The following is a 27,124-nucleotide window of genomic DNA, read 5'->3' as shown; positions in this document are numbered from 1 at the left end:
AGGAAAAAAAAAAAAAAGCTGAAGTGAATGTCAAATCATATTAGCTGAATGCAAGGAATATGACTGCAGCTGAGAACTGCAAATATTTTTAGTTAAGTTCTAGTTTTTGGGATGATTCTCTCAAAAGGTGAAAAAATGTAAGTGCCACGACCAAAAAGAGTCGGAGATCACAGGTTGAATATGAATCCCTGCAACAAGTCACTGTGGAGAAAAAGAAAGTTTTCTCTGAGCCACATAACTTTGTTGATCTAAACATCATGCAGAGCAGATCTAGGCGTCTGGCTAAAGCCACCAAAAACAGGAAAAAAATGGGAAACAGCTCTATTGTTAGCAGTCTTATCAGGGCAGTCCTGGCAGCAGAGCCAGGGTATTTCCAAAGACAGAAAACCCATTTAGATGAAAATATATAAAAAACGTCCTTTTGTTGGTGCTGAACTTGTTTTAAATATGAAGCGTTTGAGGCTCATCACCTTCATTTGTATTAAACATTTTTATCTTTGCCTTTAATGAATAAGTAGTGTTTAGTTTGCGCCCTCATGGTCTTCGCTTGTTCTCCTATAAATTGTTTTCTCTAGAGACTCTAATTTCCACACACAGCCCAAAAACATGAATATTTGACTCTGAAGAATCTTGTAGGTGTGAACAAGAGTTTTTTTGTGGTTGTGTGTCTCTTTGTGTTTGTCTTTGGATTAATGACCTGCAGAGTGGGAACTCTGCTTTCACCCACTGAGGTTGAGTTTGATAAAAACAACATAGACGATGGATGATCACTGGAAAACTTTTAAACACCTAAAGCAGTACATTACCCCTTCGATAACTGTCACTACGTCCACTGCATGAAGCGTTTCCTTGCGTTTTCTTTGTACTTCTGTGCTTCTTGTACCAAATCGCCAAATCCCGAGAGACTGAACGACCACTGAGGCCTCCTCAATGTGACTTTCCATCACTCATCTTCATATAGCTGAATTTCAGTTTCTGTAAATTGTGCAGCTGCTGCGCCTCTTTATCCTGCCAGCACCTCCTCTCTGAGTCAGGGCTCCCTCATGCCAGCTGAGCCTGGAGGCCTTTTTTTTTTTTTTTTTTTTTCCCTTTTAATTCGGCTTGACGACGTGGCTCATCTCTGGTATCAAGACTGGAGGGTCTTGGGTGGCTGCCACGAGAAACATGCCCACTGCTTCTTGCAGCCACGACTGCAAAGTGGTGTTTAGTGTCTCCTGGTTGGAGGCGCTGCTAATGACTCCACGCCGGTTCGTTTCAGCGCTGTGCTCAGCAGAACTTGGCACCACCTTGCTTTTTCTGCATGGCTCCTGGTGCGGTCCGCGCTGGCCGCGTCCCCACGAGTCTCTCTGATGTTCAAAACCTGCGGGGGGATTTTCTTGACCTCTGTCTGGTAGCTGTTTGTCTCGATCGTCCCGTGAGCGGGACACATGCATAAACAATACTACGAGGATTATAAAAGCCAAGGATATCATCCACACTGGAGCTGTATTTCCAGGAGGGAGACTGAGCTGCCGGTGCAATCACACACACGTCAGGCTCAAAAGATGTGCTTCATTAAAACTGCAATAAACAACTGTTGTCATCCTGATTGTTTTTGTAGTTTATTTAGCTCTTCGTGTGCTTGTACCTACCCAAGCAGTCTAAAACCCAAACAGTCCTTTTCAGTTTTTTAAAACCATTAAGGACAATTCAGTTTATTAGGTCACCTCTCAGGAAAACATTTATATTTGAATATTTAACATAATAAGCATAGCAGAGTAAATTGGCAATAAAATATATATGATAAATGTTTTTTGTCATTATTTCATGCAAACAGAAAACAATAGCTGAATATCAAAAGTGTCTCTGCCTTTAAAAAAAGTGTATTTGCATGTGCTGAAGTGTCTTTATATTCTCATTTTTTGTGTGTCTGTGTGCATGTACTTGTGGGGTCTTGTACGTCCGTGGGTCGCTGTGCTTTCCTCTTTCGGTGGTGTGTTTTTGTTTGTGTGTCGGTCTGTGTGTTTTGTGTAGGAATGCGTCCTCTGCATTATGCTGCATGGCAGGGGAAGACTGAGCCCATGAAAATGCTGCTGAAGGCAGGCTCGTCAGTCAACGGACAGTCAGATGAAGGACAGATCCCGCTCCACCTGTCAGCTCAGCATGGACACTACGATGGGGTAACTGTGTGTTTGTGTGTGTGTGTGTGTCACATTGTTTGTTATTGTGTGTGTGTATTATGTGGCCTTGATGACGCATGCATGGGATGCGGTTGTAAAGAGATGTAGATGTGTGAGATTATTGTGTGTGTGTGTGTGTGTCTATCTGTGTGTGTGTGTTTATTACAGTCGGAGATGCTGCTCCAGCACCAGTCGAATCCGTGCATCTCAGACACAGCTGGGAAAACGCCGCTGGACCTGGCGTGTGAATTTGGGCGTGTGGGAGTGAGTACATGATAATAAAGAACTAATCAAACCGTAATAAACATTTATTTTAATGCAGCATTTACCCACAATGTAATCTTTGCAGTGATCATGCTGTGCTGTGGAACTCTGTGCAAACAGGGTTTGGTGCTCATCAAAACATCTAGCGCAGGGGTGTCAGACATAAGGTCTGTGGGCCAAAACCAGCCCGCAAGAGGCTCCAAACTGACCTGCCAAACTACCCAGCAAATAGCAGAAATTTAATAGAAAAAATTGATTTTTTAACAGACTTTTTAAACAGATTGTTTATCTGAGACCTAACAAAACACTGAGACCTCAGTGAGTGACTCTGCCTGCAAACTAGCATTCCCTTCAAAGCCATGCTGTCAGAGTATGTAAAAATATGTATAATGCAACAGTTTTTTGGAACATTTTGAATGTATTTTTGCACCAGACGGTGTTATTAAAATTGGCTTTATGTTGACAGTGAAGTAGCATTCTGTAGTAATTGTTCAGTTTTTGTGAAAATATGGACATTTTCATCACATATATTCACAACAAAGAAAAAGTTTCTTTCATTTCAGAAGTTATTATGGCACTATTGTACTGGTCGGGCGCTCTCAAGATCAAATTGGGTTGAATGTGACGCCTAAAGTAAAGTGTGTCTGACAGTCCTGTTTAAGAGCAATGAGCATGGCAGCTCTTAGAAATCCTCCTTTTTGTCAGACCTGTGCTCCTAAATTCACCCCACTCCCACTGTGTTGGTGCTTCCTGTGCCTTTAAATAAACTGGCTCCGTCTAATAGATGAATATACAGGTAACGCCGGTTGTTTATGTATGTTGTGCAGGTGGTCCAGCTGTTGCTCAGCAGCAACATGTGTGCAGCCATGCTGGAACCGAAACCCTCCGACCCCAACGGAGTGTCACCTCTGCATCTCGCCGCCAAGAACGGACACATAGAAGTCATACGGTGCGGACAAGAGCTCCTTCCAGTTTTTCATTTAACCCGATGCTATTAATGTTTATTCTTTGAGACTTGTTATCCTTCAGAAGAGTGCTCCTTCTCTTGCTCCTATTTCACACCAGCTTTGAATGAGCCTAGTTTCTCCCTCTAGCTTTCCAGCAACCATGGATCATTGCAAATGTTTGTTTTCTTTTAGCGAATACAGAAATTAACCACCCAGGGAGGCAATTTAATTAAGTGCACTGAGGATCTCGAGTGTGGACAACCTTTTGTTGGACCTAATCAGTCGCATAGTCTCTCAGCTCACCCTGTTTTTTCTGCCATTTTCCTCCCTTTCATTCGATTTATTTATTTGGACCGCTGCTCCTGCACTGACTGACAGTCACACTGAAATGACTCACTACTGTCGTCTTTACCTTTTTATTTAGTCATTATTCCATCACTCATTTGAATATGGTCTTGGTACCTGTCTGCAGAGATGGAAGGTTTTCATGTTGAAACTGAAAGATCAAATCCTGACAGTCGGTGCTCCATCAAAGGCAGAGCAGATGGTGGCGCCGCGCCGGCCAGCAGCTCGCCACACAGCACACACGAGCCGCTGACTCCAAACGAAAACCCACCGCTAGATTTCCTTCTCGGGCTCCCTTCTTATGGAACCCACTCTCCTAGCCGCGCTCACTGACCAAACCAGCAGCTGCAGGGGACGAGCGACTGACTGCGAGTGTCAGACAGCTAATGAGCAGCTTGGCTGCAGCAGCTTCAGCAGATTTAGAACATAACGGTAAATGTCATTTACAGTCAGTCCTGACTACTAACCCTCGGGTCGCAAGTCAGACAAACACTTTTCCAACCCGCCGGCTTATTGGACTTTTTTAAAAAACACATTGTTCTAATGAGAAAATAGTCAATCATGAATTATCAATTCTTTTTTAAAATACTGTTTGGATGTTAAGATTGTTTGTGTTTTGTGCTCCAGGTTGCTCATACAGGCTGGTATAGACATCAATAGACAGTCGGAGTCGGGCACGGCGCTCCATCAGGCCGCCCTCTGTGGGAAGACGGAGGTAGTTCGCCTGCTGCTGGATGTAAGTCGCTCTGTCCCGCCTGCGCGCCGTGTTTGCATAAGCGGCGGTTGTTAACACTTCCTCTCTCTCCTCAGCTGAGCAAGTTTACACCACACAGCGTTTGTCATTCATCCAACGAAGCAGTGCGAGGAAACCTGTGGGATATGTTAGCTTGTTACATAAAATGGTAGCAGACTGGCTATCCTCATACTTGGCATGCAATAGTCGAACCTATCATTTCATTTACTTTCACCTTTTTCTCGCCTTTTGATGCATAAGGATGCTAAAGCTTAGCCGGGCTTTTGAGCGGGAGCCTCTTTCAGGGTTCTCTCCTGCTCTTTTGTGTTTCACGTTTGATGTTCCTGCTGAGGCAGCATGCTCGACAAATCTTTGCAGCAGGCAGGTGCACGCAGCCTCGTCCCCGTTATGAACTGCGTGAGGGACAATTTGACATTGAGGCTTTAATCTTCCTTCTTTTTTTTTTTTTCCTCCTTCTCGTCTGCCTCCACTCAGAGCGGCATCAGTGCAGGAGTGAGAAACACCCTGAGTCAAACCGCCCTGGACATTGTTAACCAGTTCACCACCACACAGGCCAGCAGGGAGATCAAGCAGCTGCTGAGAGGTGAAGCCAGCAGCGCCGCACGAATCCGGCGACACACTCACAAATATAAAGACAGGTCTTTCTGTAGCAGTCAGTAATACAAGAAAAGTTATTGATCGGCTGTTTAAGCTATGTTTATTCAAATGCGTCCATTTCTCTCATTGAAGTGTGTGAAGTGCATGCATCAAGATAAGAACACAACACTGCTATAAGTGAAATATGAGCTAACCTGAGATATCTGTGTCGTCTTTTGTTTTGTGACGTTGTTCCCGCTGGGACTAGTACCGACACTAAATACAAGCATTGATCTGTTCTCCTGTTCTCGCGTCTCCTTCTCCTCCCGGTCTAGATGCCTCTGCAGCAATGCAGGTGCGCGCGCTGAAGGACTACTGCAACAACTACGACCTCACCAGTCTCAACATCAAAGCTGGAGATATAATCACGGTACAATCCACACATCTTATCCATCTTCTTTACCCCGGAGTCGCTCCCAGCTGACATTGTGGGTAAAAAGGCAGTATCCGCCCTTCAGCAGGGAGCATAAACCCCTGTGCTGCATTAAAACTGTATTTTCTCGCTCATTGTCCTGCACTGAACATCTAAAGGTGCAATCTTTATGAGTCTGATGATGTGAACCGGGACTGATGCGTGCGACACGCAGTTTGAGGAGGTCGTGACCTTTGTGCTCAGGTTTTGGAGCAGCACTCCGACGGCCGATGGAAAGGCTGTATCCATGACAACCGCACGGGGAATGACCGTGTGGGCTACTTCCCCTCCAACATGGTAGAAGTCATCAAGCGGGCAGGTGACCACCCACACCACAGCTGTGTGTGTGTGTGTGTGTGTGTGTGTGTGTGTGTGTGTGTGTGTGTGTGTGTGTGTGTGTGTGTTTATGGGTGGATGATGGGTGTGTGAGCTTTCGCTCGTGTGAGCCCGGCAGCTGTTCCGTAGCTATAGCCGATCATTAGTTGTAGCTAGCTGCGGCATCATCGGCCTCTATGGGCAGCCCATCTGTTTTCCCCCCGACCTGTCAATCATCTCCATGAATCAAACGCTGTCCTCTACCGGCTGCAGACGCTCCTCCCGCCCTCCTCTTTATCTCTGCTCCTTCTGTCAGCTCCCCTCTATATTGGACCCTCCAGACCACCCCGCTCTGCTGCTTCTGTTCACATCGTCTGTCCGCTTTATTGCTGTATGATGTTATGTTTTAATTCCCACAGATATATTCCCCGTGGATATATGGATGTATTCTTTTCTCATGTTTTTAATGAGTTAATGTTATTATTTTATGCATTTTCAGATTTTTTTTGTGATTAGACATGTTTTCTTTCAAGTTGACTGATCAGTTGTTGTTGTTGTTGTTGTGTTGTTGTGTTTTTTGTTTTTTTTTGTGTGTGTATGTGTGTGTGTGTTGCACCCCCCCTCCTCCTGGCGTGTGTCCAGGTCACTCCCCCTCCCAGCAGTGCCACACCCTCCTGCTCCGCAGGCCCAACCCCTGCCCCATTGCCTCGGTCAACGGACACTCATACCCCCCCTCCAAAGTCCTCCCCCTGCATCTGCCCTCCCCTCCTCCCCTCCACCCCAACACACAGTCCCTCCCTCGGTTCTCCTCGTTTGGGTACGTGCCTCTCCCCATCTCTCCTCCTTCTCTGTCCACTCCTCCTCCTCCTCCTCCTCCCCCTCTCTCCACTTCTCAGGAGCAGCAGAGTCAGACAGGTACATACCGTAGTAACACTTTAAGTCACGGTTAAGGATACTTTTTTTTATGCTTTTTAAACCCGATTGAATATGGAGCGTGTCAGATGTCTGCCAGATGCAGAGTTTTATTGAAAAGGCCAGTTTATTCAAACCAAACAAAAAAAGTGTGGTTTACAGATTTATCTAGATCTCAGTTTGAGAAGATGTGATTCTTCTCTGCAGTACCTACCAGTTGAAATTCCATTCACCTCCTTTTTGAAGCCATAATTTTCTTGTCATTTGAGTAAAGACAGAACGACTTTTATTTCTAAATCATCGTTTTTCTTCACCTTTTGGGAAACATTGAGAGTCCTGACTTATAATTTTAGAGCAATTTTCCTGCAGTCCTACCACTGTGTGAGATTTTGCTCTGACCAGAAGGCTTGTGTGAATTTACAAGTGATGACCTTTATGAGTAATGTGGTTGTGCTTGTGTAGGTGAATGAGTGCATCTGCGATGAGTGAGTCTGTGTCTGACTTTATTCATTTAGCAGAGAAACGACTTTATATTTTAAGCAATAATCCTCACTTAGTTTACCTATAAGTCTGAGTGGTGATTACATCTGCTGTTATGTAAGTTCTACTATCAAGCAATTACATAATTTGTGTGTTTGTTTATCTGCATCGATGTGTGTATTTTAAACAGGTTCAAGGACTGCAGAGCTGAGTCCTCAAGGCTCTCCCACCCTGGGACAGCAGAGCAGCGCCAGTGAGGACATCTGGGTGCTGCGGAAACCTCTGGCAGGTAAACTCAAAGTGCTTTTCCTTTGGAAACTGTGCTCGAGAATTGCCTCTGTACTATTTATTCACCGGCGTGTGCACTCCTGTGTGGAGGTGGCGAGCGCAGTGGCAGCGTGGGCAGCCTGGGCAGCGTGCGGTCCTCCAGCAGCCTGCAGAGTTCTGGAAACACGCACGTCCTGACCACGCCCGCACCCAGTCCACACCCTGCACCAACACCGGGAGTCAACACGCACGGCCTCAACGCTCCGGGGCTGCACGCACAAGCAGAGGGAGTCAAGGTGACTGGCTTCTTGTAAATCCCTCTGCATGCAGAAATGCATATGTACGCAAACATTGCTGTTTACAAAAGTTCATTTCCTGGAAACAGAAAAAAAAAAGGTCCCCAGGAAACAAACAGAAGTTACCACAACCAGTAAACCACAATTCAGTTTCCTGCTTTGTTTGATCTTTCATTTGGAAAGATCAGCAGGTTGTTTTTTTCACCTTCTTTATGTGACTCTGGCCTCTGGATTTGCTCTTCTCTTTCAGTCACTTCATGCATTGAATCTGCAGTATAATAGAGAACATGAACCTTTTCTGGATGAACTTAAGTAACTAAATCTGAGCCAGACTGTTAAATCATACATCATCATCTCTGTACACCTCTACCCTCAGGGTTTCTACCAAGATTTAGCAAATTGCTAAATTAAGCATAATCGGGTTGAATGTTGCATGAACGCAGCCCAGCACTATACCTGCATTCAGTACAGTAGAGGGGGGAGTAACTGAGCAGCATCTAAAGAGTGTGGATCACTGATGTTTTAAAGAGCAGAAATGCTGTTTACAGCAGAGGAAAATACACTTAATGACTCTAAATTGGAGTTCCAAAACACATTTGTAAAATTTTCAGCAGAACAAAGTTTGCCTGTTAGAATAGCAGTTATTATGCAGGGTTTTTTATTGAATAGACTATATATGTGATATTGTTTTACACAGTTGTTAAAAGGATTTATTTGTTGAATAATGATTACTGTTATATAGTGTTTAATCACAGTCTCAGAATTTCTTCAATTACAGTCTTAACCTTCATTACAGTTCCAGCTGTATTATGCTACCAGTTTTATGCAAAGAAAAATGGGACTGGAATAGGCTGAAATGCTAATGTGAGCTCAGATAAAACCCGCTGCTCTTTCTGGGGAAAACCCTGCGTCGTCACCTATTTATGTCAGATTAATCACTTCAGGTTGTTTCCCTGTCATGATGTTTGAAGTTCTGCACACAGCATGTGTGAGGAGCATGTCCCGGTGTATTAATAAGTTATGTGTGTGAAGATCTGCTATTTTTATCATCCAAACCTTTACAGCAGTCAGTTGCTATTAGCTACTTGTTAAATGTTTGTCTGGTGTTTTTATCGCTTCACCTCACGTCAGTGTGTTATATAGGTCTGATTTTGATCTTAGATCCCTGAAAGTTAAAGACTGTAACTCAAATACAAACATACTACTAAGTCAAAACAGTGTTTCAGTATGGAAACTGTTTGTATGTAATGCATTTTCAATAATTTTTTTCTCCATTTTCTGTCTTTATCGCTGAAATCACCCACTGTGATGACCTGTTCTTAAACACCTTCTGTTTGCCTTTAATTTAGACTTATCCCTGCATAATATTGGTTTATTTTTAGACTCTACTTTTAAAATACTGGGAAAATATTCAAATGAAAAAAAAAAAATCCTCAGTGCCTTTGCTGCTTTGGCATGTAGTAGGAAATACAGAAGAGTTAGGATGCGAGCCAGAGTCTGTCTCTTATATGTGTGCTGAGCTGAGTCACAAGGCACCTCTGGGATTTGAATGATTATGCTTGAGTAAATGTTTCTTTTGTGTGTGTGTCTGTGTGTGTGTGTGTGTGTGTTCATGCCTGCCTGTGTCTCTACATAAGCATATTTGTGTGTGTTTCTGTGTTGTAGCTCCTGGCCACTGTGCTGTCTCAGTCGGTAAAAGCCAAGGAGCATCTCTTGGAGCAGTCGCAGTCTGTGGAGCAGTCAGCAAGTAAGCAGCATAAAAGCAACGCTGTGAACGGCGTCTTTGTTTTCACTCGAAGTGATGATTTCTGTCACTTCACAGAGACCGTGAGCAGACGAAATCCGCCCTCACCTGTTTGAAAGAGAACTTCTGTGATGTTCAAAGGGAGCAGATTATCTGTGCTAAAGTGATGACAATTAAAAACGATCAAGGCGGCGCTCACAAGTACAACAAGTGCCTCGGGGCTTGTTTGGATTGCTTTTATGAATCAGGTTTTATCCGTTTCACTTGTAGTCAACCTGGCCTTCTAAAGACCGTCTGTCTCTTCACATCAGACATAAGTGGCATTTGCTACCCCGGTCTTTGTATAATAGTGTTTCAAGTATTGCTTTATTTATTAAAGCTATTTATAAGATGCTGCTTTAAGCCATCAGGGACAATCCTTGTAAAAAAATAATCAATTTATTTAGTTGTTACAAATATACGAGTCATTCATTCGCTGCAGCGTTGACAAGTTAGATTGATGACAACCGTGAAACTGTTAACAATCCAAACTAATAGCTTGGCAAGAGTGTGTGTATATGTGACAGTAACTAAAGAAATACACAAGGAAAGTTGTTTCCGACACAGTGTACACTGCAAACTTTGCCTTTGGCAATTGTAAAGCATAAACAAGGAATTTGCATTCGCAAAGTTACAACAGTGAACTACTGAATACATTAACGTTATTGAGTGATTATTTCCTCACATTAATAATGTTTGTGCTATGTTTCTTAGAAGTGTGTGTGTGTGCATTGGTGCATGCGTGCGAACACATATGCTTGAATTTATATTCGCCCACATTGTGAGTTGCAGACCTTAAGCACCTTCGGTATCCCACTTAAATTTGGGCTCTGGGCTTGTAGTTGTTTCAGTAATCTCACTTTGAAAGAACCCCATAAATTACCATATTTAATCTGCTGTCATTCTTCTGGTTTAAGTGCTATGTGGGAAGTGTAGTGCTAAAACAGCACCACAAAGGCAGCCAAGCATGAAAGCTGTTAGCAGAATTATTATGGAGAACCACGTAGGCAGCGAAAAACCTGCCTCGATTTCATTCCTCCAGTGCTTCTCACCCTCCAACAATGCTCTCGCTCACACCGGTCCCTTTACTTTGCACCGTTTAAAGAAACAAATGGTTTGTTAATTTACACGAAGAGGCTTGCATTAAGGATTTCATTTTTGACAGAAAATTAGCCTGCGGCTCTCTTCATTTGTTTCTGGGCAGAGGAGAGGAAAACATTGTTGAGAAATTATTAAAAACCACAAAAGCTAGTAATTACAGTGCCTTTATGGGGATGATTTCATTTTGAAAAATGCCTTTCAGGAGTGTAGAAGTAGAATTTTCCTCTCTTGCTGAAGTATCGTAATCTTTTTTTCTCTTTTGCCTCTTCTGTCCGTTTCACCTCGACCTCCAGGCTCGTCTGGTTGCACAGTTCATGAGCAGCGGTCATTTGAGCGGAAAGCGGAGGAGGATGACGGGAAAGTGAGTTTCTGGATGACAAACTCCTTCGCTTTGTTTGAATCTCCCCCTTTCTCTCTCTCTCTCTTTGGTTCTGTGTCATCTCAACCAGCATTTTGGTTGAGGGGAGTGACATCTGCACAGGTGGCGAGCGGGCTCCGCCGGGCTGCCGCACCTGAACAGATGACATGCTGGGGATGGGCATGAAAATGTGTCGCCATGGAGACAGGCAGAGTGACAGACACATTGAGGAGTCAGTTGCCGTCTCGACTTCTGTCCCTACAACCCACCCGCACTTACCCACCCACCCCCTCTGCCCTCACGCCACACTGATTACCCCCCCCCCCCCCCCCCCCCCCCCCCCCCCCCCCCCCCCCCCCCCGCTTCACCCTAGAAGATCAAGTCGTGAATCAAACGTTAACTGATTGCCAGGAGACGGAGTCGCTCCGTCAGTCACACACATGCTGGAGTGTGTTCTCATTGCTCCGTCCCTAACGACATATTGAGTCATTCATAAAAATGATGCAAAGCGCCCTCAGGCTACCTCAGTGAAGACAGATCACAGCTATTAGAACTCAACTCACTTACATTTACATGATATTTGTGTGTAGTTTTAGTTTTGAGATCCCTACCTGTTGTACTCTCGCTTCCATTTTGGAGTATAGATGAAGGAAGATATTCCTGAAGAGAGCTGTGAACAGTCAAGTAGTAACGCACATCGATCTTATCCGATGGTAGTTCTATCTATATCAATTCACAATGAAGTAGTTGGTGTCAATGAAATGCAGAACCTTCCAGGTCTGCATGGAACACATTATTCATCAACACTGTTTTATTCCCATTTATCTTTCCGTGGGGATGGTGGCGTAATTCCCAGCGGCAGAGATCTCAAAACGTAACTGTCTAATTATCACTAGAGGCAAGTATTTGCACTTAATCTGTGCTCCTGTGTGCTGCTATTTTTAAAAGCCCTTGCGAATCAGAAGCAGTATTGTTTGGGAGTCATGGTTGCTCTAACTCAAATCCATAGTATTAGGCCCTGCAGAGATTTTTGTCTTAATAGCAAGAAGCTGTTATGTTTCTGAGTCTAGCTGGTCTGTATAATGAGGTATAATTGCAGGGTAAGATTTATGATGTATTTTTTATTAAACAGTCTGTTTTTTAAGTTGTTCTTGTACCATGGGATTGGATTTTGGAAGCTCCTGTGCAGTTTTCTAGAGCAGTGCTTCCTCCTTTGTGCTGAACCACGGTGCTCCGTGCTCTGCGCTCTAGAAGGAGCCCGCCGGCTCTTCTGGCAGCGGGCAGTAGTGTTCTGTGTTCTGTGTTCTAGAAGCAGGCAGTAGTGACGTGGCTGGGTGAGTTTCAGCTGCAGTTCTACACCACCCACTTCCTCACCGCGGGATATGATCTAGACACCATTAGCCGCATGACCCCCGAGGTAAGGTCATGACCCCTGACCCCCTCACGCCCCGCCCCCTGTCTGTCAAGGCTCCGCCCCCTGCGCAGCTCTCAAATCAGCTCCCCACTGACCTGGATGATGCCATCATGACCCTCCTGTCTCTGTCACCTGACCCCCCCGGTGTGAGTCCTGAGCCTCAACCAGTCACTTCTCATACTCTGTCTGCTTCATTTGCATATGTGTGTTCACACGTGGCCGCGTGTTCCCACCCGTGCTATAAACACTACGCTCTGTTTGTCCTTGAGTGTGGTTTTATCGCCATCGTATATGTGTATGTGTGTGTGTGTGCGCGCGTGTGTATGTGCGGGCACTGAAGCAGACACAGTGGTATGACGTACACCCTCCCTCAGGGCAGGAGACACTCATCAGAGATTATCTGAAGCACAATACACCTCAAGGCATATCACACGCCGCTCATGTATAAATGTCAGGCTTGCTCAAAAATTTGTTTACATTTTAAGGAGAAGACAAAACACCTGCAGTCGTAGCGCAGAATTCTGGGATGTGACTAAGTCCGCTTTGCGTTGAAGGACCTGACGGCGATTGGGGTCATGAAGCCTGGACATCGGAAGAAGTTAACGTCAGAGATCAGCAAGCTCCCCTCCACGGACTGGCTGCCGGACCACAAGCCTGTAAGGCGCTCACGTGTACTGTGCAAGCGAGAGAAAAGAAAGACTTATTGAAGCTGCACCACACAAGCACACACACATAGTATTGTTAACCGGCTGATGTGGAATTGTTGTTGTTTTTTTTTTCATAATTCACAAAATCCTATTTAAAGCACTGAGTTCTTGTAATTCAACACCGACCTCATTGCCTTGCTACTTGCTGATCTGTTTGACATGAACAACTATTGGGTGAAGTATTTCAGAACAGTGATGTTAAACTCATTTTAGTTTAAATGGTAATTTCTTTCAGTGATGCAGTGTGGTCTCCGTTGTAAGTCGGGTCCAGATACGAACATGTTTGATCTCAACCGGTCCAAAATGAGAATGGGTTTAATCTTTTTTTTCGCTGAAGTGCAAAATAGTACGAGCTCATCCTGAAAATGTGGACAATGTTGGCCCGTGGCATTTCGCTAGTGTACGAGCTTTTAAAGACTCTCCCTCGAAGTGCTGCTTTGATGCTAACTCTGTTTGGCTAGCAAGCCTCTTTAACTCCTGCACCACTGATCATCTGGTTTTAAGCTTTGCTTTGATCTACAGTTTAATTCAGGGTCTCAGTGTTGCAATCTGACCTCTACTCCTGAAACAGTGCGCCCCCTAGTGGATAAAGCGCAGGTGCAATTGTTGAAAAAATAAAAACCTTTTTGTTAATGACACTCGGTCGAGTTGAACTCAGTTGCTTGACCATCTTGTATTAGATGATTAAGATAGACAATGCCTTGTGAAAATGATGCTTCACAATCTTTGCTGAAACCGTGCCTGTGTTTGTGTTCTGTATTTTCAGGCCAATCTGGGAGACTGGCTGTCTCATCTGGGTCTCAGTCAGTATTACCAGGTTCTTGTTCAGAATGGATATGAAAACATTGACTTTGTCTCAGACATTAGCCTGGAGGATCTGCAGGAGATTGGCATCACGAAGCTCGGTAAGATGCTGCTGAATTATCACAATGGGAACAATGTTAAACACAGTACAATAATGTCAGACATTTCAAATGGTAATTTAAACACAACTAAACAAGCATCTATTCAAATACGAGTCGAGTTGCTCTATTGCATTGATGATGTTTTCTCGTTTTGAACATGGACCGACCGCTCAGTAAACTGAAAAAGCAAAAACAGTCTGAAAAGTTGTATAATGGTTACTTGAGTTTTGTTGGTGAAAGATGTTGTGAAGCCCTGCAGCAGTCTGCACCCTGTGGGACCGTGAAGCTGCGAGCTGCTTTTAATGAGCACAAAATGGGCTCCGTGTTAATGTATTCACTTTTTCCCAGAAAATGTCAGTACAAATTACTTTTAGAAAAAAATTTAGATATAGTAGAATTTCTTCTGGTTGGCTCTAGCTGTTAAAATATATGTTCAGTCTCCTTGTATCTTGTCGTGACTCCTTGATTCTTTCTGTTCAGGCCACCAGAAGAAGATGATGTTGGGGGTGAGGAGGCTGAAGGAGCTGCAGAGAGGAGAAGGTTCTTCTGAGCTTCCACAGAGCCCCTCCTCCACGCCTCCGCCCAGCCCGGGGGGCAGCACCGCCTCAGAGCCGCCCCGGAGGGAGGCCAGGAAGCAGAGGGACGGCGGCCCCAGCCCGCTGGCCAAACCCCGGCCCGGTCTCACACACTCGCAGACCCCTCCCCAGACCCCGCCGCAGACCCCGCCTCACGGCCGCACCCAGCAGGCCTCTCCCAGGGCTCGGCCGCGTCCCTCCACGCAGACGGCGGCGGCAGATCCGTCAGTGCCTCTGCTGCGGCTTCCTTGTGAGGAGGAGGAGCGGCGAAGAACTCACAGTCTCATCGGCTCAGAGTCGGACTCCAGATACGCCACCGTGTGCCGCAGCAGCTCCGCCCACACCGCTGCCACGAATGATGTCACTGTCAACCGCAGCCAGTCGTCCGTCACCCTCCGCCCGCGGAGGAAAGGCCGGCCCCCGACACCGCCCAAACGCTCCTGCTCCTCCATCACCGGGCCCGACGGGGAGGTGGAGGCGGGGCGGGCGGAGGGGCTGCTGGGCCTGCCAACTTACCGCGAGCGGCGAGCCAGTGACTGCGGCGCCCTGGGAGCGGCTTTACGGGCTCAGGAGTCAGCGGGCCTGGAGAGATCAGAGGGGGCTTCTGGGAGCGTCCGCAGCCTCGCTGCCATGCTGGAAACATCCATCGTTGGTGGAACCAAAACCCTGCCGAAGAATCTGGGGAGCGGCGCCAACTACCTGCAGGTGGGTCACTGGTGACCGGGAGGAATCAGTAATCAGGAATCAGATCAGTAATTGTAGCTGAAACTAGTAATCAGTTACTGATATATAAACAGATTGGCTTTTTGAGTAAGATTTTAAAGCTTGTCGTTCCCAACCTGTAACACTCCTGTGATCTGCAGGTGAGTCCGCCGCTACTCCGTCGCCAGGCAGGCGCAGGAGGTCTCGGATCGGAAGAGGATGACGTTCTGAATCGACGCAGGACTATCAGCGGACCTGAGGGTCTCCCCGGAGACCATCATGAACGGTTACCTCAGCAGCCGGTCCAGCAGCCGGTCCAGCAGCCGGCGCAGCAGCGCCCCGAGCCCCGGCCCCGCTCCACCGTGCTCAGCTCGACGTCGGAGATCGCAGACGGCACGGGAACTCTCCGGAGGAAGCCGCGGCCTCCTGCCGCAGACTCCGAGGCACCCGCGTCTGCGGCCACCACGGTCGTAACCATGACAACAGGCTCCGACACCATCCGCAGGAGGCCGCGCACGGCCGAACACGTGGAGCGCGCCGCTCAAAGCAATAACCAGTCGGACTCTCCCAGCAGTCAAACTGAAATCGGGAGGAAAACCGAAGGCGAGCTGCAGCAGAACGGCGGCGTCGTCCTGAGACGGAGACCCGTGTCCGAAGTCTCGGAGAGGACGGACGCCAGCAGAGAGAGCTGCGAGTGGATGGAGGCCAGGAAGTCTCTGAAGCCGCCGGTCTCGCCCAAGCCCTCATCCGTCGCCCTGAGAAAAACACAAGCTGACCCTCCAACGCCCACTCGCAGAGTCCCGATACCCGGGCCTGACAGCTCCGACATGGCACAAAGCCCTGGTGAGACACACACACACACACACACACACACACACACACACACACACACACTGAATTTAGTGTCAGAGCAGGCGTTATGATGGAGTATGTCGTCCTGCAGTCACTTTAAACCCGCTGTGAGTAGGTTCTAACAGGATCAATGTGATCCCACCAATCTTTCTGCACTTAAATCTGATGCTTGTATTTTATGTTTTTATTACTCAACTCTGCTCCATTCTGATTTTCACTCTATTACTCTTCTCTTTTTAAGATGACGCAGAAATATGGCAGCATATCTCAAAATGGGCTTTGAGTTAGAGGTGGTTGCTATAAAACATTTCTACAGAAATAACAAAGCAGACTTTAACTGTGGGCTTCTGTCCTGCTCCTATATGCCAGAGTGCGATGAAGAGCTTTTTTTTTTATCAGACTGTAATTAAAGGTTTGATGTCAGACATGTAAAACATGCAGGGCTGCGTCTCTCTAGCAGAATGGACGCCACTGCTTTACAGTAACTGCAGTCTTTCAATAAGTGCTGTTCCTAATTGGTCCACTGGTGGGCGCACTTTCAGTAAAAGTAAAGTTCAGCAAGTGGAAACGTGTGAGCAGGGATCAGTGGGGCCGCAGTGAAAACTAGATGACCAGTTTTACGCCCCTGGTCTGTGCTTTTATTGATCTAGTTATATGTTTCCATCTTTTAAAACATGCTGTACATGAAGTCCACTGGAACTTTTCACCTTGTTTTTATTCCACAGATTTAAACGTTTTGTTGAAGTTGAAGTTGTGAAGATGGACAGTTATGTAAAAAACAAAAAACTCCCATTTGTATTCTAGAATAGGGGATAATGATTAAAAGATAAATATTGAATATTTAAAATGCAGATAGCTGAAAATAACAGCAAGTCCTCGGACAGATTAATGAAAACAAACTTAAAATACTATTCAATGATAAACTGATAGCACAGGTCCTTAAAGCACACAGGTCCTGCAGAGTTTCAGCCTTTTCTGAAGACAAGAGCCTTCTTTATCGATGCATACACTCATTCCCTCTCTATATAGCGTCCTGTGGGAAAACAGTGGGCAGCAACAGAATAAGTAAACAAAGTCAGACCATTTCCACCAGATGGTCATTACATAAACCTCATGTGTTATTTAGAAGGCTTCGGTGTTGAAGATCAAGCATCTCATTAAAAGAAATGTGTGATATTTCAAGATTATAGCTGGCAGCCTGTTTGCGTTCCAGAGAAAATTCATTCTCACTAAAGTAGAAGAGTTAATATTTGAAGGCTTTATGGTGTTCTAACATCACCTGTTTGTCATTTCTTTCTGTGTGCAGAGCCAAAGCGGATCCCCCCTCCCGTATCTCCCAAACCGCGGGGGCCCCCAACAGCACCCAAACCCGGCAAAGCCGCAGTAGCTTCGACGGCCATGAGTCCGAGCCCGGCGGCTACCAGCCCCGCCGCCGCCAGCCCGACCCCCACCCCGGCCCCCAAACCTTCCTCCCCGCTCTCTGCCGCCCCGCTTCCTGCCCCGGACACCCCCTCCGCTCCCTCCCTCTCCCCGGGACTCCCGCTCACCTCCCCGTCCCCGGCGCAGAGTCCCTCCACGCCCTCCCCGCACCCCGTCAAGCCGCCCCGCTCCTCCATCGCCGGCCTCTCCATCGACCTGGCCGGGGGGCGGGAGGCGGAGGAGGAGGAGGAGAGGAGGAGAGAGGAAGAGGAGAGAAGGAAAGAGAAGGAAAGCAAGAGACACAGAGAGCAGCAGGAGGAGGAGAGGAAGAGGGCGGAGGACAGGGAAGAAGCACGGGAGGAGGCGGAGGGCCAGGGAGAGGAAGCGGAGCAGGAGGGGGAGGCTCAGCATCGTCTAGAGGAGACCAGCGCCTCCCTGGCTGCAGCTCTGCAGGCCGTGGAGCACAAGATCCAAGAGGAGGACGCACACAATGAGTGAGTACTCCACCGAGTAGTCTGGACCACAAGCTGTGGTGAGGAGGCGTCACTAAGGTTTCAGCATTGCAGGTGTCCAAATCCTCCACTGGCAATTTAACGAGAGAACACAGTATTCAGCTTGAAAGGTTTTCTGAGAGGCATGATTTGACATGTTTGGCTTTTTCTTAAGTCTGTAGGGACTGTCTTGGTTGACACGTCTCTGTAACAGGATGTGGTGGTTGGGAACAGTGCCTCTGGACTGGCAGACTGGGGTGGTGGTTTCCGTCTTTTAAAAAGGGGGACTGGATGGTGTGCTCCGACTATAGGGGGATCACACTCCTCAGCCTCCTGTCTGGGCTTCTCTGTTTAGGCTGCTGCCCCCGCGACCCGGTCCTGGATAAGCGGTTAAAAATAGATGGATGGACTTTTTCTTATTATTTTGCACATAATTGTCAATGAGCAACGCACCAAATGCTGCAAAGCTGCAAAGCTTTAACTATTTCTAGATGATTCACTCAACAGCCACTTCCACACAACCTTCAGGTTACAGACCTTCAACCACATTCACAAAGAATCGTAGCGTAATTATGCAAGCATATTTAGATTAGCCAATTTTATCATTTATTGCTGTGATATGTTTTCATTTCAGTAATAATGAAGACAGCTTCACTATAACCCTGCACAGTCACTGTTTGCTCGCAGCTGAACTTGGTTTTATGGGGCACTTTCCCACAGATGCTCAGTCAATCCTCAGTAAACCACTTCGAAATTGAAAAATACCAGATTGTGGTTGAAGAATCTCCGAACATCTATTAGCTTTGTTCTGTCATTCTTCAGTCTTATATACACCATTATATGCCATTCCTGTCTAATAACAATATAAATATGAAATACCCCGACCAGTGAGGACCTGAGCTCCTCGCAAGACACGTGAATACTGAAGATCTGAAAGCATAAGTTATCTTAGAAACAGGTAAAATTATCCACTTGTGTACATTTGACAATAAAATCAAAATAATCTGAAGTCAAAATTCTCCCTTTGAAGAAACATGTTTAAACAATTAGCACTTTGATTGTCTTTTCACATTCTGGGTCAGATACGGTGCATTCACCGACAAACTGCTCCAAATGTGCCACCGCTCTGATTTGTGCCTCGAGGCTGACATCTTCATCGTAGCAAGCTCGGTAGGGCCTGTGTGTGCTGTAGTATTTACAGTCACCTCGCAAACAGACAAACAAACAAGGAGAAGGGGGAAATCTTTGGAGTGGCACGAACTTAAATGAATCCCTCGAATTCTATTTGGGTTTGACAAATCTCTGTTACCACGGCAACCACAAGAAGATTTTTTTATTTTTTTTTTAAACAGAGCAACAGAACCTGAGAAGCTTTAACGTGGTCCACTGCTGTCACATGCCGAAATCATCCTCGGCCACAGCTACTCAAAATATCACTTATGTTCAAATTACATTTATCTTCATGGGCTGAATTTGATACAATTTATTTTTGTAAAAAGTACATTTCTGAGACAAAAAAATGTAATTACGTAACAGCAATCAAAAAGTGTTTGGATTTAAAAGCTTCATTGTGCCTTCAAATTATGGAAAAACTGATGTGTCATTTTAAAAGTAAACAAAGCAGATTGCACACTTTAAGAATATCATCCTAACAGTACAGACACCTAAAAATACTTATTATTACAATACATTATTGTAAATATGACTGTTTGTAATTAATTCCTCCCACTTTTGAATGCATTAATAAGTTATAGCTATTTATTCAGTATCATCAAATGAAATCCGAAATTAAACCTTAAAATATGTAGTAAATGGAGAACGTACAGCTGCTCAGTCATGTGTGAAAAATAATCACAAGAATTTATGAAAAAACTGTTAATGGAATACAGCTTTAAAGTTGACATATAAAATTTCTACTTAAAACAGTGATATGCTGTTTTCACCATCTAGAGAAAGAGATAATTGTACTTCTCTTCAGCAGATGGCAGGAGATGACTGTTGAATATGTAAACAAACTCCCTTATTTAAGACATTATGCAAAGTCAGTGTTGTGTCACGGCTTCTCGCTGCCCTCAGGTGGGTTAAAATAGAAATTAATGCCAGTTTAAAGGCAATAGACAGCATAATCTTTTATCTTCATATTGAGTGTGGCCAATATCTTGACGAGCCAAATGTTAGTTCTCTTTGAGGAAAGCTCAGGTTGGATCAGCTGACTTCAGCATGTAGCAGATCCATTTAAATTTCCCCATTGTGGGATTAATAAAGGATCTATCTATCTATCTATCTATCTATCTATCTATCTATCTATCTATCTATCTATAATATGTGCTTGATGAGGCTGGTGTCAAATTACAGGGACCTCATGTTGCATTTTTACAGGCTCATGCGTGTTAAGAGAGAGACTTCCTGAATGTCTGTAATGCTTTTTAAGGCTGATTTTAAGGAGATAAAATGGCTTTTTTTTTTTACTTTAAAATACTCCTAGTGAGTCTAAATAGCTGTAATTTAACATGAGTGTATTCCAGCAGTGAGTGTGCTGCGTTGGCCTCATCACCAACTCAGCTCTTCTCTTTCTTGCTCTCCAGCTCTCTCTCCAGCAAAAAGGAAACCGTCTCCATCTTGGACGACATCGGCAGCATGTTTGACGACTTGGCCGACCAGCTGGACGCGATGCTCGACTGATGTCCGGCCCGCATCTCCCTTCCAACATGCCCCCCCCCCCCCTTCCCCTCAAACATGTGTAGGTGTATCAAGAAAGACTTTCCCAAGCCTCGCTGCTAGCGCCCGGAGAGCGTGCAACCAACCCACCCCCGACGCGTGAGCGACTTCTCATGTAGCCTTGTACAGTACTGAGGAGGGAGTCCTCTTTTGTCTGGTGCAGTAGCTCTAGTAGACCTCCCAGTGCGAGGAGGCTGCTCCCACACAACCTCTGACCTCTGCAGCCCAGCGAGTGACCGACGCCCGACCGAGAAGCACAATCACTCTCCCCATCCTGTTAGCGCTACAAACTCTGGCTTAGGACAAGTGTCGCATCAAGACAGGGAGGCAGACAGATGAGCATATTGCTTACGAGGAAAAGAAAATAAGCACATTAACTGTCCGTCAGGCAGATAGATAGAGGAGGCACATACTGATGAGATACTGGAGAGAATTTTTAAAAGCACACGAGAAGACGGACCGCTTTCTGAGTCTGTCTCGCTCCCGCAACGTCACAAAGGATGCATTTTTCCAGACGAACCGTAGCCTCTGTTTCTCTTCTGTATGAGTGGAGGATGGTGGCTAGCCGGACTTCCTGACATGTGTGTGTCGTCTCCGTTCATGTTGCCGTTGTTGCTGTTGCTGTTATCGTTGCCGTTGTTGTCGTTACGAGTGCGTGTGTGTGTAGTCCCTGCTGATGCTCATGTCAATGTCCTCTCACTCGTACAGTAGTTACTCTAATGGTCAGAAAGACGATATAGATGTGTGTCCATGACATACTCGCACTCACTCACACCCACACACACACACACACACACACACAAACACACACGACAAAGATTGACACATTTGCACACACAAACATGTACAAGCACACTCATGCGGTATATCACTTTGTCCTGCTGCAGTGAACAGTGTTTTTAAAAGATACTCCTATATTTCAATGCTTTATATAGTACATCCAGTAAACAAACATACATAGAGTTTATAATATACCTGGGTATTTGAGCTTTTAGAGCTCCCTCTAGTGTTGGTTAGTGAAGCCTCTAATCTGCCCCCTGCCATCATGTCTGCCCCCCCCCCCCCCCCCCCCCATTTTTACCTCCTCCTGTGTCTGTTCTGTTCACTCTGCATCTCTCTGTGCCTTGTTAGTGTTCTTTCTCATATATTCCGTTTATTTCTTGTTGTCCGTTCCAACATGTTTGATGGGTTTTTTCTGGTTCTTTACAAATAATAAAGCGCTCCCCCGTGTGTCTGTGATGTCGAAACTAGCTTTTAGGTTGAGTCATGAGTACTGAAATATCAACAAGCCCCGTCTGAGACCTCCTGTAATCACCGAGAAGCCCACCTCTCCCCCTGCCCCTCCCCCATAAGGTGTAATAAGTTGGCTCTGCTCCTCCTCTGCCCCCAGTTTTCAGTGGTTCCCCCCCCTCATGTAAATGAGACAGTGGATCAACCACCAGTGTTCATCCCAATGAAGAGTCCACTTGTATTTTTATGCTCTTTGAAAACAAAGATATATTTGAGAGACAGATGGTTCTATGTGAATAATAATGATAATAATAATAATAATATATTGATGATAATTATAAACTGAGGTGAGCTGACTGAGCCTGTACATTTATGGTTGAGTTTTGGATGTGTTGTGACGGCTGTTGTGCCATGGTTGGGTTTAGGTTGTGTTTCTTCCGTGACGATGCATTCCTGTACAGCTATGATGAGAATAAATGTAGAAATCAAACCTCACCTGACTCTTCTTTTGGTCTTCTGGTATTCATCCTGTGATATTACTCTCCTGTTTAGTACTGTGTAGTATTCCCTCTACAACAAGATCAGGTGCAACTGTTATAGATACATAATTGATTAACATCATATGAGTAGGTCTAAATGAAGACACAATAACCTTCCAAATGTTGCCTCATTTCTCGATTTATCGCCTTCCTCTCATCTGGAAAAAAATCTGTCTTTGGGAACAATCCAACTGCTGGGATGTTCTTCATTTAACCACTAGACACCTTTTTTTTTTTTTTTTTTTTAAGGGATCTTTGTCTGAATCAAGTATCAGATGGCTTCAAGGTTTTGTTACAGGAAATAAATTGAGGCCTTAACTCAAAATTCTTCAGCTCTGCTCACATTTTTCTGATGATCGCATTGTGAAGTAATAAAAGACTTTGGAGAAGGGATGTCAAACATGTGACCTGTGGGCCAAAACCAGCCAGTAAAAGGGTTTCATTCTGGTTCATGGGATAAAATAAAGTGATATCATGAAACTAACAGACATTTACTACATTTTTATGATGGTTTGTGAACTGAACCACACAGTGTACTGCTTAAACCTTCCCATCATCACCTAATGTGCACTCAGGCATATTTTCAAGAAATGTTTTCTCAAGTGAACGTTTTTCCATCGTTATATTTACAACATTATATTTCTATTGAAGAAATTGTTGCACATTTTATCTCAGCACGTGTCTGAGAGTTGTTTGTGAGGAAGGCCTTGATACTGAAGAGTTGAACTGAAGAATCGTTTTTCTCTCTATTTTCTTCTTTGGGGAAAAAGGCATTTTGGAGCCAATAAAAGTTAACTTCTAAGCCTGAGATGATTGACAGAGCTCCTCAGTAAGTGATAAATCATTAAAGCTCTTAATTTTGTTAATTTCTAACTTTCTCTAGAAATTTGTAGTGGCTGAAAAACATTCAGTGCCATATAAAACTACGATTCCCAGAATGCTTTGGGAGAGCCTGTACATCTGAACGATACCGCGAAAGGTTAGTTGTTGGTCATTTTGCGCACATCTGACACGCTCAAAACGAGAAACAAAACCGTGAAAACCTAATAGCGAGCACTTTTTCAGAAAGATTTTTTTTTTGTGCGTTTAGCTTCTTAGGTCTGCAGCTAACTCGTTAGCCTGGGAAGGGGCGGGGCTCCAGCCGGAACCGGAAGGTCCTGAGAGCTCGACATCCGTTGAAGGAGTCCTTTCCCTCACTGCCTGCGGAGGCGGCCGGACGTCTTCTGCACTTCACAAGTTTCTTTTCGAGCCATCAGCATGGCTTTACGAACAGAAGTGTCCACACTGCACGCCTCTCTGTTCCAGCGTGTTTTAATAAACAGAGTTCTTCTGTCAGCGGCGAAACGAGTGAGTGGAAATGTAAAGCGCGCACGTGGAGGGACCACGTGGGTGACCTGCTGCTCAGTTTCTACCTCAGACTCTTTATTTATTCTGAAATGTTCCTGTTTTGTTGTGAACGTTTAATTTTAAACCAGCTCGGTCTATTGCATTACATACACAGCGTGTTTCCTAATAGATATCGATTAGGATGATCATGGTTTAAATGCTGTATTGAAGTCCCTTTTCTTCTTGCTGAGGCTGATTGTTCGTTAGAACATGTGAAGTACATTTTTTCGTCATGTTTCATTTTACAGAGACTGAACGGTGGATTCGGCTGAATTAAATCCAAGCAGAATGTGATAATCCAAAGTGACGCTTGGTGAGTATGTGTGATATGTTGGTGTGTGAACTGCTTTCAGCCAGTGATGACAGACTAAAAACACTTTTCTGACACCTACTATGAGAGCTGAACTCCAGCCCCTGATTCTGACTTTATTCTGAGGCTTTTTTTTTAATGTGCCATAAGTTTTTAACTGGGTGTGGTGCTGGTGTCCTTACATTGTGTTTTTTTTAATCCACCCTAATAAAGCAGGTTGAGGAGTTGAGCAGTAGTTGGATGAAGATTTGCTGTGAATCACATGAATGCAGGTGAGTTTATGTAATGCGTGTTTTACCCTCGTCCTGTGCCCGCTGCCCTGCTCCTTTGGTTTCCTCAGTCTTATTCAAATGACTGAGTCAGGTAAACAAATGAATCATGCAGGGCTGCAGGAACATGATCAGGAAAGAAAACCTTTGAAGCCACTGATGACAAAACATAAAATCTTTTCTGACACCTACTATGAGATCTCCTGATTCTAACATTATTCTGAGGCTTCAGTGTTGTCGGATTAACGCAGGCCTCCAGTTTGGTCACTTTTTTAAGGTTTTTTTTTTTTTTTTTTCATTCACTGTAGCGCTTGATGGGGAAACCTGAACATTTGTGATCTGCCTGGATGGAGCTCTGCTGAACTTCGGATAGTCCTGAGAACAGGTGAGTCTGTATAATGGTGATTTCAATGCTGGATCTAATCCCGCTGCCTCTGGTTTATGGAGGGCGGCGAGAGAAGGATTGGGAAACTGACCAAACATTTTCAGCCAGTGATGACAAACTAAAAAACTTTTCTGACACCTACTATGAGAGCTGAACTCCAGCTCCTGATTCTAACTTGATTCTGAGGCTCTTCAGCTTGTATTGCAAACATGCTTCTTCGAGTTTCTTTATGTGAAAATGAATTAACTCCTTTGTTTTAACAGATTGAAAGAAGGACGTCTGCTCTGCTGAAGTGTCTGTATCGGTACGTCTCTCTGTGCCTTTCATCACTGTGATGACTTGTTTTGGACTTCAGTTGTCACACCCATTGGTCTAAATAACGTTTTTCGTCTCTTACAGGAGCTACAGCACGCTTTCAGTCATCACCAGACCGAAAACTGCAGGCCGAAAACTCCATTAGTTTTGTTTGCTGAATAAACAACTGAATCTGGAAATTGTCTCTGGTGTTATTTAACAGCATGCTTTATTTTAGTTTGCAGGGCTCCACCAACCATAACTTGCTGATGTCAGTCAGGATTAGTTGTTCAGTAGTTTGGAAGCATTGTAGGGGAATCTAACATCTTTCACAAATGATTAATGGCTGATGAGATCCACAAGTAATAGAGGGAAAAACTTGTAGTTAAGTCTTCACTACTTAATAAATACCTCACAGGACAGTGGGTGAAAGTGGGGAAGTTCTGGAACAATCCCAAAGAACATTCAACCTTCAGAGAAAAGCTTCAAATCTGAACCAGGGACCCTCTTGCAATAAGATGAGAGTGCTGGCCAGTGTGTAGTCTCAGGCTTCTGGATAGATGCATCTAAATAACTGATAGGTCTTCATACCCCCCCTCCCCCCCCGGAGATAGATTGGAGGAGTGATCAGCTTCAGATACATGTTTTTGAACTGTTGAGAAGAAGACAGGTCCAAGCCTGGACCTGAACTGAAGATCTTCTGTCCGTGGGGCGACGGTGCTGAGCTCTACGTCCCTCCAGTTTAATAACCTAAATTTGCTCTCAGTCCCACTCTCAAACTCACAGCCGTCTTCTTTCTGTAGATATATTTAAAGTGGCAGCTGAAGATTCACCTGAGAAATCTGCAAGGCCTGCAGCTGATCTTTTCACTGCACAGACCGCTTTGCATCTTTTATATTAATAGATGTAGATTAGACTATATATGCTAGATCCAATACTGTGTGAAGCATGTAAAATAAATAAAAAGGACCATGCAAATAAAAACTTTTTCACTCATGGCAACAAGGTCAAACATGCAAATTTCTGCTTGGACTTTGCATGTGCTCCCTCTGTAGATGTGGGCTTTCTCCAGGAGGTCCAGTTTGGTTAATGGTTCTGGTTAATGTAAGGTGAATAGTTCAAACCTGTAGCGGAGCCAGAGTGGGGGCAAGGGGGCGGTCGCCCCAGGGCCCACAAGGTCATAGGGCCCTGTTTCATGTGATGTGTTCACATTTACTCTTAAAGAAATTATAATAAAATGTGCAGTGTGTGCCAGAAGGTATACGCATATGATTGTAGGCTCCAATTTGCCAATTCTTACATTACGACTGTCCATGAACGCATCAGAACTGTAAGCCAGTGCTGATTGGCTGTGCGGCATGAACGAGTTTTTTCTTTTGCACTTGATCTGAACTCTTTGGAGGGAAGTTAAACAGTATGCTAAACACTATGCTAGCCACTAGCGGTACTACCCAAAACCTAACATCTGAGCCACTGGTGAAAAATATTATCTTTATCAGAATGCTGTGGTCTTAAAGGTGCATTGAGGAGTTTGCACGTTTTATGCGAAACAGCGCCCCCTGCAGGCCTTGGGCGTAATGTAGCTTTGTGAAAAACTCGTCCCTGTGGCTCGCGTGCACGGAAGAGGGGAACTCCGTCTTCGCTCGTTTAGCAGCACTCAAGTAAGATTTAAGTTTCTTTTACCTGGTGGAGTCTTTGCTGGAGTTGTGGCAGTGCTGGAAGCCAGTCTTTTCTTACTTTCTGGAAGATCCTGCTCAGTTGTTGCTCACTAAGCATCTGGCGGAGTAATGGCGGTCAAAGCGAAACTTAACAAGCCGGAGCGTGCATTACGTCATTCCTTTAAAATTCTCCCCAAAAAAATGCTGGTGCCGGACAGGCACTGCAACTTTCAAGTGACAA

The 27,124-nt window shown here is 45.0% G+C and overlaps 1 protein-coding gene, 1 long non-coding RNA gene and 3 other non-coding genes across 7 annotated transcripts in view; all 5 read left to right on the top strand.

The window, feature by feature from the left end:
• LOC115390932 (caskin-1-like) overlaps positions 1-22,537 on the top strand; it is a 35,444-nt gene extending 12,907 nt beyond the window's left edge. The window contains exons 4-22 of one of the 3 annotated variants that reach the window (XM_030094978.1): positions 2,014-2,159; positions 2,328-2,423; positions 3,251-3,372; positions 4,343-4,451; positions 4,944-5,052; positions 5,381-5,475; positions 5,722-5,836; positions 6,475-6,747; positions 7,415-7,513; positions 7,603-7,787; positions 9,453-9,534; positions 10,965-11,032; positions 12,339-12,446; positions 12,998-13,099; positions 13,917-14,055; positions 14,536-15,335; positions 15,494-16,175; positions 17,491-18,097; positions 20,680-22,537. In XM_030094978.1, the coding sequence (XP_029950838.1) occupies positions 2,014-2,159; positions 2,328-2,423; positions 3,251-3,372; positions 4,343-4,451; positions 4,944-5,052; positions 5,381-5,475; positions 5,722-5,836; positions 6,475-6,747; positions 7,415-7,513; positions 7,603-7,787; positions 9,453-9,534; positions 10,965-11,032; positions 12,339-12,446; positions 12,998-13,099; positions 13,917-14,055; positions 14,536-15,335; positions 15,494-16,175; positions 17,491-18,097; positions 20,680-20,776 (4,034 nt within the window). In that variant the 3' untranslated portion in view covers positions 20,777-22,537. The remainder of the gene's footprint in view (positions 1-2,013; positions 2,160-2,327; positions 2,424-3,250; positions 3,373-4,342; positions 4,452-4,943; positions 5,053-5,380; positions 5,476-5,721; positions 5,837-6,474; positions 6,748-7,414; positions 7,514-7,602; positions 7,788-9,452; positions 9,535-10,964; positions 11,033-12,338; positions 12,447-12,997; positions 13,100-13,916; positions 14,056-14,535; positions 15,336-15,493; positions 16,176-17,490; positions 18,098-20,679) is intronic. The other 2 variants (XM_030094979.1, XM_030094980.1) reach the window with 2 other exon arrangements.
• Positions 22,538-23,767: 1,230 nt separating this feature from the next.
• LOC115390937 (uncharacterized) lies at positions 23,768-25,425 on the top strand. Its single transcript, XR_003931715.1, has 6 exons — positions 23,768-23,928; positions 24,216-24,280; positions 24,491-24,549; positions 24,855-24,931; positions 25,195-25,235; positions 25,331-25,425. It is a non-coding gene; the product is annotated as an uncharacterized LOC115390937 (long non-coding RNA).
• On the top strand, positions 24,319-24,407 carry LOC115391183 (small nucleolar RNA SNORD60). Its single transcript, XR_003931743.1, has one exon. It is a non-coding gene; the product is annotated as a small nucleolar RNA SNORD60 (small nucleolar RNA).
• LOC115391185 (small nucleolar RNA SNORD60) lies at positions 24,698-24,775 on the top strand. Its single transcript, XR_003931745.1, has one exon. It is a non-coding gene; the product is annotated as a small nucleolar RNA SNORD60 (small nucleolar RNA).
• On the top strand, positions 25,034-25,121 carry LOC115391181 (small nucleolar RNA SNORD60). Its single transcript, XR_003931741.1, has one exon. It is a non-coding gene; the product is annotated as a small nucleolar RNA SNORD60 (small nucleolar RNA).
• Positions 25,426-27,124: the final 1,699 nt, after the last annotated feature.

Source organism: Salarias fasciatus, chromosome 6 (assembly GCF_902148845.1).
Source record: "Salarias fasciatus chromosome 6, fSalaFa1.1, whole genome shotgun sequence".
NCBI classification, from domain to species: Eukaryota; Metazoa; Chordata; class Actinopteri; order Blenniiformes; family Blenniidae; genus Salarias; species Salarias fasciatus.
This window is presented reverse-complemented; position numbering and strand designations above follow the sequence as displayed.